Genomic DNA, 14,571 nt, shown 5'->3' on the forward strand with positions numbered 1-14,571 from the left:
ATATAGAAATCAGAATACTTTAGAGATCTCTAATATGATTTACTAGAAAATGTCAGCAACAATATTTGAACTTGGATTGTAGCCTAATAAATGGGAAGGGACATTAAAGACAGTGGAGCCCAGTTCCTTTATTTTATAGATAATAATAAAAATTAATAATAACTAACATTTATATAGTACTTACTATATTCCAGGAACTGTGCTAAGCACTTTACAATTATTTTCTCATTCGATCCTCATAACAACCCTGGGAAGTGGGCACTATTTCCCATTTTACAGATGAGGAAACTGAGGCAAACAGGGGTTAAGTGTCTATCCCAGGATTACACAGCAAGTAAGTGCTTGTACCTCATTTCAAGCTTGGAAGAAAACATCTTATTTCTTTATTCATTATTTTCATTGAAAAATGTATGTGGGAGGGGGCAGCTAGGTGGCACAATGGATAAAATGCTGGCCCTAGATTCAGGAGGACCTGAGTTCAAATCCAGCCTCAGACACTTGATACTTAACTAGCTGTGTGACCCTGGGCAAGTCACTTAACCCTCATTGCCCCACCAAAAAAAAAGAAAGAAAGAAAGAAAGAAAAATGTGTGTGGGCCCATTTTGCATGTGTAAGTATGTGTATGTAAGTATATGCATATATTTCTATGTGTGCATATGAGTATATGCAAGCATCTGTGTGTACACATGTGTGCATGCATGTGAGTATATGTATTCATATAAATGTGAATGAGCATATACACATGTGCATCTGAATATATATGGTTATGTGTATATGCATGTGAGTATAAGTGTGTGTATGTATGTGAGCATGTATGTTCATCTGCATATATGCACACGTGCATCATGCACCACATGGATGCATGTATATGCACATGTGCATATATGTATGTGTGTACATATGTATCGTGTAAATGCATGTCCATATGTGTATATGTGTGAGTGTTGTGTGAATGCATGTAAGTATGTGTGTGAATGCATACGTGTGTGTTGGAATGGGGGGGATCATGATCCTTAAATAGCACAGAGATATAGTTTTGTGCTATAAGAACACTGTTTTGGGTGTTAGAAAACCCTGCTTTTACATAAGCTTGGCTACATGCCACCATTTCCCCTCCTATCTTCAATTTCCTCATCTACAAATGAAATGGTTGGATAAGATCATCTTTGAGGTCTTTCTTACACAGTGAAATAAACCTTAGGAGCAGCTAGGTGGCACAGTACATAGAGCACTGGCCCTGGATTCAGGAAGACATGAGTTCAAATCTGGCCTCAGACACTTCACACTTACTAGCTGTGTGACCCTGGGCAAGTCACTTAACCCAAATTGCCTCACAAAACAAAACAAAACAAAAAAAACCAACAAGAAACAAAGAAATAAACCCTAGCCATAGAGTCAGAGGGCCTGGGTTCAAATCCTACCTCTGAAATTACCTTAGGCAATCACCTTTTGGGGGCCTCAGTTTCCCCTTTTGTAAAGTGAAGGAGTTGAACTAGATGGCCTCTCAGGTTCTCTGCATCTCCAGATTTAGGATCCTTCCAGTCTCTGCTTCCTAGCAGATGAACTTCGCCTTCATTCCAAGGTTTCCGAAGTGTGAAATAGATGTCCTGTCATGTGTATTTTTCTACTGAAGAGACCAAGTCAGCCAGATAGAAGCCTGAGTTATGCCCACAGTAGGATGAACTGCTGTGACTTTCTGGAATTCACCCAGATCATTACTGGTGAGGTTAGAAATAGAACATGGCATCCTGACGCCAGGCTCCAGGCCACGTCTGGGCGGACATGCTGTTCCCATTAAGATGGAAAGTATTGAGATCATACATCAGAAACCCTTTGATCATCTACCCTAGGGATTCAGGCTTACCAGAAGCATCCTCCCAGAGCCAAGTGATATCAAAGGCATCGACCCTGGACAACTGGTTCCAAAAAGAACTCAAGACAGTCATGGATGTCTTAGACTTCTCTGTGGTCATTGGGCAAATGGTGTCAGGTTTTGCTTTGCTACCTAACTGTTGAGAAGGAGGGTAGCTGGTGGAGATGGTGTTTGTAGTGCTGTCCTTGACATATCACAGGTCCCTCATCACCAGTTTGCATTTGTTTGGATCCCTAGTGTTTAGTGTGTGGTATGTAACAAGTGCCTGAGAAATGCTTGTTTAACTGACTAGTTGATTCCATAAATCTATTTTCTTAGGGATATGGAGAGGAGGAAAATTGATATAGAATTTGTTTAAGTTCCATTGGGGAAAGATACTCAATAACCCAAGCTCCTATTATTATTAAGCTATGCTGGTGAAGGTTGGTCATATACACGATTGGGTTATTTCAAAAAGTTCCCCACATTGACCTACATGGAGGAAAACACAGTTTATTATCAATAAAGACCTAGGCTTCTGAGCTGGAATTATGCTGTTCAATCCCTCCCTTATGTAGGTGAGGAAACTTAGACCCTGAGAAGGGGTTCACTTGCTTAAGGTCTAGCAAGTTGCAAATCTGTGACATGGGCTCAGATCCAAATGTTAGTGTTCTTCCTATGATACAAGACTGCAGATCCTTGAGATATTAGCTGAACTATTTTACCAGGATGGATGGATGGATAGATGGATGGATAAATTAATGGATGGATAAATGGTTGGATAAATGGGTGGGTGGGTAGGTAAATGGATGAATACATGCATGGAGAAAGAAAGAGAGGGAGAAGAAGAGGGAGAGGGAGAGGGAGAGGAAGAGGGAGAGAGAGAGAGAGAGAGAGAGAGAGAGAGAGAGAGAGAGAGAGAGAGAGAGAGAGAGAGAGAATTTATAAAGTTATTAGAAAGGGACAGAGAGAATTTGGAACTTAAAAAATTTTAAAGAACAAATGTTAAAGATTATTTTTACATGTAATTGGGGAAAATAAAATATTAAACTGGAAAAAGTTATTACTATTGTTCTCAAATTATTTGCATGGGCCCGAGGTTAAACTATTTAACCTTGTAAGACAATTCATACTATGTGGGCTAGACAGAAGTCTCAGAGGGCACAGACTACATACTAGTTTCTTTTTTAAAAACAATTTTTATTGTTACATTTTAATTTTCTATCCTTAAGTTTTCCTCACCCTTTGCTCCTTTCCCCCAGTAATCCCATAAAACTACACACTGGTTTTCAAAGTCACATTACCTTCATCAGAAAGGAGGCTTTTTGTTACTATGGTACAGAAGGCAGCATGACATGGTGAGCAGAAGACTGACCTTGGGGCCAAGTCAAGACCTGGGTTCAAGTCCTGTCCCTGACACACTCTCCCTGTGTGGCCCTGGGCAAGGACATAACCATGACTGTATAAGAGTCAAATTTCACAGTGGAATGACCAGTCATTATCAGGACATTCCAAACCCAGTGATATTACAGATTGGGATCAAAAAAGGAAAAAAAAATGTGGAAAATAAGTCAGCGGATTCCATCCTCCTTTGGATACTGTTTAAGAAGGGTTCCAAAAATGACCAACACGAGTTTCAGAAGGACAGAGCCCAGGGAAGGAGCAGGAACTTACAGATACTCTTTTTTTTTGGTGGGGCAACAGGAGTTAAGTGACTTGCCCAGGGTCACACACCAAGTAAGTGTCAAGTGTCAGAGGCTGGATTTGAACTCAGGTCTTCTTGAATCCAGGGTTGGTCCTTTATCCACTGCGCCACCTAGCTGCCCCCCAGATACTCTTGATGACTTAGGTTCCTAGATTTGAAGTCATCTTTGACTCAGTTTCCTTCATTCTCCAAATCGAGTCACCCTCATTCTGTTTAATTTTCCTTTTAAACGTTTCTTATTTCTATCCCTCCCTCTCACATTCTTTAGTCCAAACTCCTCTAATAGATTCCTAGTGGATACCCCCTCTACAAAGTGGGGGGCTGCTAGGCAGCACAGCGGATAGAGCACTGCACTTGGAGGCAGGAAGAGCTGAATTTATAGATTACTTCAGAGGTCTGCTAGCTGTATGACCCTGGTCCAGTCACTGAACCTCTGTTTGCCTCAGTTTTCCCACTTGTAAAAGGGGGATATAATATCCCCTACCTCCCAGGATGAGATGACCTATGTCAAGTGCCTTGAAAGCCTCCAAGAACTATATACATGTCAATATTGCAATTCGTACAGTGGATCACTTCCAAATGAGTCTTCCTTAAACAATGCTCCCTCCAGGGCCCCCTCTGCTCAAGAGTCTCTATTCCCTGCCTCTGTACACCCAGGACGTCCAGTGTGTGTCACCCTGCGTGGCTCTCACACCCACCCTCCTTGTTTCCCAATCCTCCCAGCAGACGTCCTCCATCTGAGTCAGGCTGGGCTCTTCCCAGTCCTGGGAACTGGCTGCCATTTTGGTGCTGTTATTCATTCACAGAAGATCCTTTCTCCAGGGACGCTGTTGCCTCCACCCATCTGACTGCCATCTGCCCTTCCAGGCTCAGCTCAAGGTCCACCTTCTCCATGACGCCTTCACTGGCTCTTCTGACCTCTCTTTACAATTCCCTTTTCTGATGTCTTCCAGAACTCACTGACCCAAGCTCCCAACTGAGAACCCATTGCTGGGTTCAATCATTGTTCCATGTAACATCGTCATGGCCAGACACAAGATCAAAGATTTAGAGGCTGAAGGGACTTTAGAGGTCAATAAGTGCACCAACCTCATTTTACAGACGAGGAAACAGGACCAGAGAGATTAGGGGACTGACTGAATGTCAGATATTATTAAATGGCAGAGGTGGGATTTATAGGATCATAGATTTTAGAGTTAGAATGGACAGACCTTTTTAGAGACTTTTGACTTCAGTTCCTTCTTTTAACAGATGAGGTTAAGGGACTGGTTCAGGGTCACACAGCTAGTAAACAGCCAAGGCAGGATTTGAACCCAGGGTTCCCTGACAGTTGTAGTTTCCTTTCTGGAGGCAGTTAGGGGACACAGTGGATAGAACGCTGGACCCAGAGTCAGAAAGCCCTGAAATCAAATATGACTTTAGACAATTACTAGCTGTGTTTCCCTAGGCAAGTCTCTCTGTCTCTTTTACCCTTCTCTATCAGTTTCTTCAGTTATAAAATGGAGATAATAATAGCACCTAACTCTCGGGGTTGTTGTGAAGATCAAATGAGGTGATTTGTAAAGCAATTAGCACATAGCAGGTACCTAATCCTTGTTTCCTCCCTCCTCCCTCCCTTTTTCTCTTTTTCCTTCCTTCTTTTCTTCCTCCCTCCCTCCTTTCCTACATTTTTCTCTCTTTTCCTTTCCTCTCCTCTTTTTCCCCTTTCCTTCTTTCACCCTCCTTCCTTTTCCATACAGGAGCTAGGCTGTGCCTCAGTCAGCACACACAATTAGTCTCAATTCACCACTGATCCGGTAATTTCCACGGGAAGGGAGAGAGTTCTCCAGTGGTAAGCAGCACCAGCTATCCTGGGGGTGGGGATACTTTGGAAAATGTAGATAATGTAAAAACAAGAAGTGCCAATCAAAAACCTTTTTAAAAAATAAGAAATAGATACTTGTTTCATGGCTGGTTGATTGATACAGTTGAAGAGATGGGTTGGCAGTGAGACAACAGTTAGAATGAACAGGTGAATGCTGGGGAAGGGCTGGAGAACAGATGACGGAGTTGATGTTCTTCACCCTCTATCTGGAGACTGGTTGTTTTAGTAAAAATTGCCAAGGCAATCAGCCCCCCGTGGCACTTTTTGTGCTTTTATTACCCAAAGAGCAGTACCAGGTTTGGAGGATACTGGGGGTGTCCCCTGGTGCCACATGCCCCACTGGGAAACCTACAGCGTGCCCCACGGTACTCACGTTCATTTCTGCTTTGGATTCACAATGGAAGTTTTCAAACGTGTACTTCTCTGATCTCCTCTGGCGCCTCTTAAACAATCGAGCCCCTCGGTTACTGAGGACCGACAGTTCTTCCAGCATGATGTCTCTGGGGATGCTGAGCTTTTTGCCCAGGTCCATACCGTCCACTGCAAAGCAAGACACAAGACCCCAGTCACTCTATGCTCAGTGTTTCTGGATGTTGGCTTAACTTGGCCTCTGTAGTACTCTCTGCTTCTAAGCTGTTGTGATGCTCCCAAGCAGTGACTTGTTCTTCTGGTTTCCTGCCCAGCAGACTCCTCTACCCCCACTAAGAAAGAGGGTAAACCCTCCGTTTTCTTCATTAGAAGGGGAGTCAGATTATGTGTGACCCACCAGTGGTTTCTACCATTCCAGCCTTCGGTGGGAAATTCAGGCTAATAAAAAAAACATAATTGAAAAATTGATGAGAAAGCCTGGCACCAAAGGCTTCTCTTCTTTGTGGTGGTGGGGGACTATGGGTGTGAAACATCATGGACAATGTCAGAATTTTTCACTGTGTTGGTTAGTTTTGCTGAACTATTTTTTTTTCTGAATTATTGTTTTTAAGTCTTTTAGAAATTCCTTTTATTGCTTTCTGGGAAGGGAAAGGAGAGTGATACTTTGAAAACTGTATATGATATAAAAGCACAAGGTTCCAATCACAAACTATTTATTTATCTATTCATCCATTTATTATTTGTTTGTTTATTTATTTTGTGGGGCAATGAGGATTAAGTGACTTGCCCAGGGTCACACAGCTAGTAAGTGTCACGTGTCTGATATTGAATTTGAACTCAGGTCCTCCTGAATCCAGGGCCAGTGCTTTATCCACTGCACCACCTAGCTGCCCCCACAATTTATTTTTTTAAAAAATAAAAAATTATTAGAGAAACATTCTCAGATGAAGGAGCAATTAAGTCATATAGTGAATATTCATAGTGGTTTTAATTTTCTGGAGTGTGTGTGTGTGTGTGTGTGTGTGTGTGTGTGTGTGTGTGTCTGTCTGTCTGTGTGGGAGGGGAGGGAGGGAAGGATAGGGTAAGGTAATGTAAAAGCTGCCCCCCCCTCCCCCATCACTGTTCGTTGTACTGCCCTACTGCCCCCAGGCACTCAGACCTCAGCTCTATCTCTCCACCCATGGTTGAGAGAAGATGGCTAGATTTTTAGCTTTTCTTTTTGAGCATTACTAGTTCACTCTTGGACTAGAGCTGGGGGTTCTTAATCTTGGCTCAGTGAACTTTTTTTTTTTAAGTGTTTTGGGAACTTCATTTCAGTATAACTGGTTTCCTTTATAATTCTACACATTTGACTTTATACATTTAGAAAACATGATTCTGAGAAGGGGTTCATAGACTTCCCCAGACAGTTAAGGGTTTGCATATATAGTAGGAATTCCTACTTTAGATGAATCCCTGCTAAATTTAGGGGTCAATGACAATACCTTCAGACCTTTAGCTTTGTAGAAACTGCTGAGCACCTGTGTGCCCTTGGTTAAGTCATGATCATACTGAACCTCAATTTCCTACTTTGTAAAATGAAGGATTTGGACTAAATCCAGAGTTCTTAACCTTTTTTCCCATTATGGGTCCTTTGGGCAGCCTGATAAAATCCATGGACCCCTTCCCAGAAGAATATTTTTAAATACATAAATTAAAGCATGCAGTATTTCAAAGGAAACCCAGAGCTCAGTGAAAATAAAGATATAATTTTTTTCCCATCCAAGTTCACTAACCCCCTGAAATATATCTGTGGACTGCATGGACACCAGGTAAAGACCCCCTACTTCCTGTGGATAACAAGAACAACTGGACTAGAAGGGTCTTTATGGCTCTAAAGTCTAAGATGCCCCAATTTCTCTTGGTCTCAGTTTCCTTCTCTGTAAAATAAGTGTGTGGGGGTAGGGGTGGGTGGGAGGCTGTCCTTGATAATCTCTATGGCTCCTTCTGGCTTTAAGATGCTGTGGGGACATGGCTGGGAATGGAAAGCAATCAGAGCCACAAGTGGCAGTTGTTGTACTTGGGGACAGAGTCCTGGCTGTGCCCCCAATTCAATTAGCCAGTGCTGGAGGAATAGGGGAGCAAGGAAGGGCAGGGTTGGAAGAAGCCCCTCTGGGGTGTGGTCACCAGGAAGAGAAAGTGGCCCCTTCCCATTGTAATTCATTATCCTCACCCAGTTCATTTCTTTTCACATTGCTGAAGGACTCCAAGTGCTAGGAATAGCCTCTAAATATGGCCACCCTGGGTACAACCCCATCTGCCATGCCCTAGTTGTGGCTTTGATAAACCTGCACTTCATGAAAGTTACCATGGCTTCAATCTTCTGAGTGACCCAAGGAGGCCCCAAGAAGCTGAGTCCAGCTATTGCCTGCCCTTCCCTGGCCTTGCCATATAGGGCCTGAACAATGTACATCATGGTGTGGCTCGATAAATGATATGCCTCTTCTGTTATCTGTTTCCTCACACTCATGGCTGGGAAGGCCGTCTCTGTGAGATGAGATCATCCATTGAAAATAACCCGAGTCAGCCAAGTTCACTGATTGGCAGCACCATGCTGAGAGCTGCTGGGGGGTGGGGGTGCTCAGTCCCTTCAAGGTTCCAGCATGAGAAGAATGCCTTGAGACAAAACCAATTCAAGATTTGAGGCTTTTAAAAAATCTTTTTAAAATCTAATTATGAAAGGCCTGAAAGACATCTTTGTCATGATGGATGATGGCCTTAGACTTCATTTGACTGATCCCCATGGAAAGGTAAGCTTGCCTAGCCATTGGAAAGGTGATGTCCCCATACCTCCCATGCCTGAGCTGGTCTCATTTAGCTCTCCCTATTCTGGGCAGCGAGGGCAGCTAGGTGGCTCAGTGGATCAGGAGGACCTCAATTCATCACTTACTAGCTGTGTGACCCTGGGTAAGTCACTTCACTCTGCCTCAGTCTCCTCATGTGTAAAATAAGCCAGAGAAGGAAATGGCAAAGCACTCCAGCATCTTTGCCAAGAAAAGCCCAAATGGGGTCACGAAAACTAAGACACGACTGAATGACAGCAGGGTCAGGGTAGCTGAGCAATCGCACACAAGGCATGCAGATTTTCAAGTTTACAAGATTCTTTTCCTCCTTTAGTATTTTATCTTGTTATACCACGATATTATGAATTTTAGAAACCTGGTGGAAGTTTGTTTTGCTTGGAGAATGGTAGGAATTCTCAATGGCATGAGAGAGTGCCCACATCTAATGGGCACACAAGAGATGTTACCTCTTCCTTCTCCACCCCCTGCCTTATCTGCTGGGTGTAGAAGGTTGTTTTGTTTTTTTTTAAACTTTATGGCACCTCTCCCTCCCCCGCCTCCCTCCTGTCCCTAAAAGAGGCCAATAACCTGTTCTGTTCATTGACTTTCACGGTCACATGATTATCTAACTTCATTTTTGTTAGTAGATGTTCATTAGAAATTGTAGTCTGTCTTCCTGAAACCCCATTTCCCCTCCTGAATGACAGAGGCAGATAGGAGGCTGTGGAAAGAAGGGTCAAACACCTCCCTTTCTTGGTCCAGTGGGCAAAGTACAGGGTCTGGAGACAGGGACCCCAGGGACAAGTCCCACCCACGATGTTTTAGTTTTTGCATCCCCAGACTAGCACAGTGCCTGATGCTTTGTGGGTGAGCATTTAACAAATGCGACCCATGTGATGTTGGGCAAGTCACTTAATTTCCCTGGCCCTCAGTTTCCCCATTGGTAAAATATGAGAGTTGGACAAGATGACCTGAGGGGTCCCTTCCAGTTCTAGTCTGTGAGACCTTAGATAACCTTCTTGGCCCTCAGTTTCCCCATCTGTAAAACGCACTTAGACCAGATGGATTTTGAGGTCTCATATCTGCATAAGAGGATGCATCCATCCTTTCATGGGGACAAGAGTTCACAAGTAGCTCTGGAAGGGGACTGGCCAAAGCATGTGAGATGCATGTGTGTATCAGGGGTCATGGCAACGCCGTCCCACATGGGCTTTGTTGGCCTCCCTTGTGTTTCCTAGCCTGGATTTTCATAGGCTCATGGGTCTAGAGATGGAAGAGACCTTCAAGATTATTTACACTGGCTGTTGTTAAGTTGTTTTCAGTGGTGTCTGACCCTCTGTGACTCTTTGGGTTTGTTTGTTTTTGGTTTTTTGTTTTGTTTTGTTTTGTTTTGTTTTTTGCGGGGCAATGAGGATTAAGTGACTTGCCCAGGGTCACACAGCTAGTAAGTGTCAAGTGTCTGAGGCCAGATTTGAACTCAGGTCCTCCTGAATCCAGGGCTGGTGCTTTATCCACTGAGCCACCTAGCTACTCCTTTGTTTTGTTTTTCGACGAAGATCCTGAAGTGGTTTGCTATTTCCTTCCCCAGCTCATTTTAGAGATGAGGAAACGGAGGCAAACAGGGTGAAGTGACTTGCCCAGGGTCACACAGCCAGTAATGTCTGAGGCTGGATTTGAACCCAGGTCTTCCTGACTTTAGGCCTGCCACTCTAGCCACTGTGGTGCTACCCCCTCATTTTACAGATAACCTGAGGCCCACCTTGTTCAAAATCTCACACAGAGCGAGGAGCAGAGCTGGGATTTGAACTCCGAGTCTCTGATATCATATTCACTGCTCTCTGCCCTGTCTAATCATTACCCAGTTCACAAAGCATGCCTATAAGAGCTGGTTCCCCCAGAGCATGCTGGCTGGGTGGAGGACATGCAGAGAGGAAGTACCAAGAAGCGTCTTCTTGCCTTCCTGCCTAAAGATGGTGCTCTCTGGACCTCAGAGGAAGACAGGCAAACACACCCTGAGGGGCTTAGGCCAACGGTCCCTCTGGGGCCATGTTTGTCTATATTCTCCTCTGGGTCACTGAAGACTGTCTCTGCTCTGGAGCTGAGGAAGGAAGGCCCAGCTTCCCCTCAGCACCCCACGGGGCCAACGGAGTCTCATGGCTCGCTGCTCTCGTGAGATGACTTTGATGTGACACATTTCCAAGCAAACAAAGCTTTTCTCGAGCCAGAGTCAGACGGCTGGCTGGGGGAGGAGGTCAGCAGCCGGGAGTCCAATAGGAATGTCTGCAGAATCTCTTCTCTGCTCTGACAAGGCTCACAGTGCTACCAGAGCATGAAGAGTGACTGTTCTCAGCACACCCCTGCAATGAGGGCCTCCCCCCCAAAAAATGGATGGAGCATCACCACTGGTATGGGCTGGGTGTAGTCCAAAGGCAGCATGGTGCCGGGTGGGCACCCAAAGATCTGGGCCCTAGTGAAGTCGAGAGAGCTAGGTTTGAACTCCAGCCTTGGCAGTTAGGGTGGGCAGTGTGGTCAACTGGGTACTCAAAGGTTCAGGGTTCTAATCCTGGCTTTACCACTTATTATTTGTATGACCTTGGGTAAGTCCCTGACCTTGTCTGGGTATCAATTTCCTCATCTGTAAAATGGGGATGTTAGACTAGATTATTTCCAAGCTCTAGATCGATATGGGCACATCTCTCCCTTAAACTTCTCCTATAAAAATGGGGCCAATTATTAATAACTACCCCCCCTCTGTTATGGGGGTGCCATTGGGAAAATGCCAGATAGAATTGTGAGTCTGACACCAGAATCCAGCGACAGTGAATTATAATGGATAGAGTGCTGAACTTAGAGTCAGGAAGACCCAAGTTTGAATTCAGCATTAGATACTTCCTAGCTGTGCAACCCTGGACAAATCACTTCCCCCTGTTTGCCTCAGTTTCCTCACCTGTTAAATGAGCTGGAGAAGGAAATGGCTAATACACTCCAGTATCTCTGCCAAGAAAACCCCGAATGGGATCATAGAGAGTCAGATATGACTGAAACGACTGATCAACAACAAGAAGAGATCCCTTCTGGCTCGGGCTCTGTGATTCAATCAATGGTCCTATCTATGAGTAGGAGACAGCATGAGCTCATAATGGGACCTTCCATTCACAATCTGACTTACTGACTTTGGGAGACATTGATGGGAGTGAAGTGGGGCTCCCTGTAGTCATACTCATGGTCCTCAGCATTGGAAATGTCAGGCACCCTTTAGAACGATAATAGTCCTATGCTCCTTGGGGTAAAATGAAGGAAAAAACAGATAATCATTGGCAATGAAAACCAATAGAGGCCCTTCAGATCCAATGAGAAGGCAGCGTGGGACAGTGGAGAGTATGGCATTCGGTGCCAAAGGACCTGAGTTCAAATCCTGCCTTTGTCATTTCTAGCTATGAGACCCAGGAGGAATCACTTTATTTCTCTGGATCTCAATATTCTCATCTAAAATGGAGGAGATGGACTGGAGAGACTAAGAATTTCCTTCCAGCTCTGAATCTATGATCCCATGATCCAAAAAGCTGCCCAAGGGCAGTGTTCTATGCTTCCACAGGAGATAGCCTCCTTTTAGCGACAGGTGAGGCACCCAGGAGGCCTCACCATTCTCTCCTCTCTTTGGGTCTGTGCAGTCAAGGCCCCATTGATGGTGCTTGAGGTGAGGATGCTGACATTCATTAACTACAAGGGGACTGGGAAAGGGCTTTAGCATTCTCCCCAACAGATGAAAGTTCCTTCTGTCTGATCCCTCAGTTCACTTTACCTCTGGCATAGTGAAGCCTCATCACCTGTGATGCTGGGATTCAAATGGTGAATCCGGGGAGGGGCAGGTCATCCTATGGCACACCGAATAAAGGGAACAGGAGATTATTTAAAAGGTTCAAATTGGAATTGCGCTGTCTGTGTGACCTTGGGCAAGGCCCCGTTCCTCTCTGGGCTTCATTTCTCCCATCTCTCAAATGAGGATGCTGGTCTAGCCTTGAGCAGGGTTAATTTGGGCTTCCCTCCCCCACCCCTCCTGGGTGTGCTGGAGGCAGCTCACAAGCCTCATGAGGGTGATTGGCAAAGCCAGTCTGAGCCTCGGAAACCGGCCAGTGCTACAAACCCAAACTCAATTTATTGTTTTGCTGATCGTCTAGACTTAAATCAAGTAAAGGAGAAAAAGTTTGCAAATTAAACTGCAAAGTGCATCTCTGGTGTGTACATTTCCCCCTCCAGATAGCCGGTTGTTAAACATTGATCAGCATACTCCTAGATCCACAAACCCAAATGTCAGGGTGTTCGTGAATGTGGATGGGTGAAAAATGTACCTTTATTTTCACTAACCTCAAACTGAAATGAAGCATTTTGTTCAGTTTCGAGCAAGTCACTTACACTGTTTGTTTAGGAAGCCACTAGGGGGATTGGTGGGCCTGGAGTCAGGAAGACCTGAGTTCAAATCCAGCCTCAGAGACCTATTAGCTGTGTGACCCTGGGCAAGTCACTTCACCTGTTTACCTTAATCCACTGGAGAAGGAAGTGACAAAACATTCCAAAATCTTTGCCAAGACAACACCACGGAGTATGGCCCACGACAACATGAGGAGCTAGACACGACTGAACAACAAAGTTTCTTTGCAGCCAGGGCATTTTATGATCCTGGGATGCTATGAGCAAGGGCAAAGGGTCCACGTCCACCCTAATAGCTCAGGACCCCCACTTCCTACTTGTAAATCATTCCATGGACGGGTGCTTTGTTAGCCCTTTCTGCCGCTCCCGAGCCCCTCCCTGGTGTTGTGGTGTCATTTCAGCAGGATCACAATGCATTCTGGTCCCAGGCTGGGCCCTTGGAATGGTGACTCTAGCACTCCTACTGCACAGCCCTGGGCCTTGTTCCTTCCCGGGACTTCCTTCGTCCGGTTTCTCTGAGTTATGTGAGCGCTGATGTGGAAACAAGCCAAAGTGAGAATGCCCTCCCAGTCCTGAGAGCCTTCCCTCCATTCCAAAGTTGCTGTTGCGTGTCCCAGGCCAAAAATGCCACAGTTTCTGAGTATGGATTCTGAAAGACCCAGGGATGGGGTGGAGGGAGACTTAGTTGTGCCCAGAGAGAGCCTGGCTTTGTGCCTTCTTGGCTGAGCAAGTGATTGCCCCCCCTCCCCCGGCCCCATGCCACAGTCCCAGCTTATCCCTAGTTCTTCCGAGCCCTCAATCCTATTTCATCCTGTGATATTCTAATCCCGATTGCATAATTGTTCAAAAGTCATGTTCATCATACAATGAACAGCTACCTTCTGGGAGAAGCCTCGGGGATCCCTGAATGGCAGTTACCTTCCTAAAAACTCTGATAACTTAGGTGAATATTTTCCCCCTTCATTTGATAAGTCATAAAAGTGAGAAACACCGGACTCTGGCCAGCAAGAGCACTAGAATTAGGTTCCCGTCTTTTGGGGTTTAGACCCGGCTTTGGGATCTGAGGACGTGGGTTGCTTCTTGGCCCTGCCACTGAGAACCATTAACTCCTTGAGCTATATAGGGCCCATCTCCCATCTCCTCATGACCTGCCCATGCCCATAGCTCATTGTAAAAATCCCATTCTCCAATGCCTGCTCCCTTACTCCATCCTCCTGAAGTGACACACTTTACAGATGAGAAAACTGAGGCCCAGGACACTGAGTGACCTTCCTACAGTCCCCAAAGCATTAGATGTTAGAAGTCAGAGTCGAAGCCGGGTCTGTGGCCTCCACAGCGGATATTTTCTCGCTACTTGTGTGACCTTGAGCAAATGACCTAACCTCTCTGGGCCTCAGTAGCTTTTTATATAAAATGGAGGGGTTGGAGCCAGTGACTTCTAAAATTTCCTCCATCTGTCCATCTCTGATTATAGGATCAGATGCTTCATTTTACACGGGGTGCTAGAGAAGACAAGTGGCCAGTCACAGT

At 45.1% G+C, this 14,571-nt stretch overlaps 1 protein-coding gene across 2 annotated transcripts in view; it reads right to left on the bottom strand.

The window, feature by feature from the left end:
• MYOZ2 (myozenin 2) overlaps nt 1–14,571 on the bottom strand; it is a 53,685-nt gene that overhangs the window by 25,908 nt on the left and 13,206 nt on the right. For both annotated transcript variants that reach the window (XM_043971761.1, XM_043971760.1), the window contains exon 3: nt 5,796–5,962. In XM_043971761.1, the coding sequence (XP_043827696.1) occupies nt 5,796–5,962 (167 nt within the window). The remainder of the gene's footprint in view (nt 1–5,795; nt 5,963–14,571) is intronic.

The sequence above is a fragment of the Dromiciops gliroides genome, chromosome 6 (genome assembly GCF_019393635.1).
Source record: "Dromiciops gliroides isolate mDroGli1 chromosome 6, mDroGli1.pri, whole genome shotgun sequence".
NCBI lineage: Eukaryota > Metazoa > Chordata > Mammalia > Microbiotheria > Microbiotheriidae > Dromiciops > Dromiciops gliroides.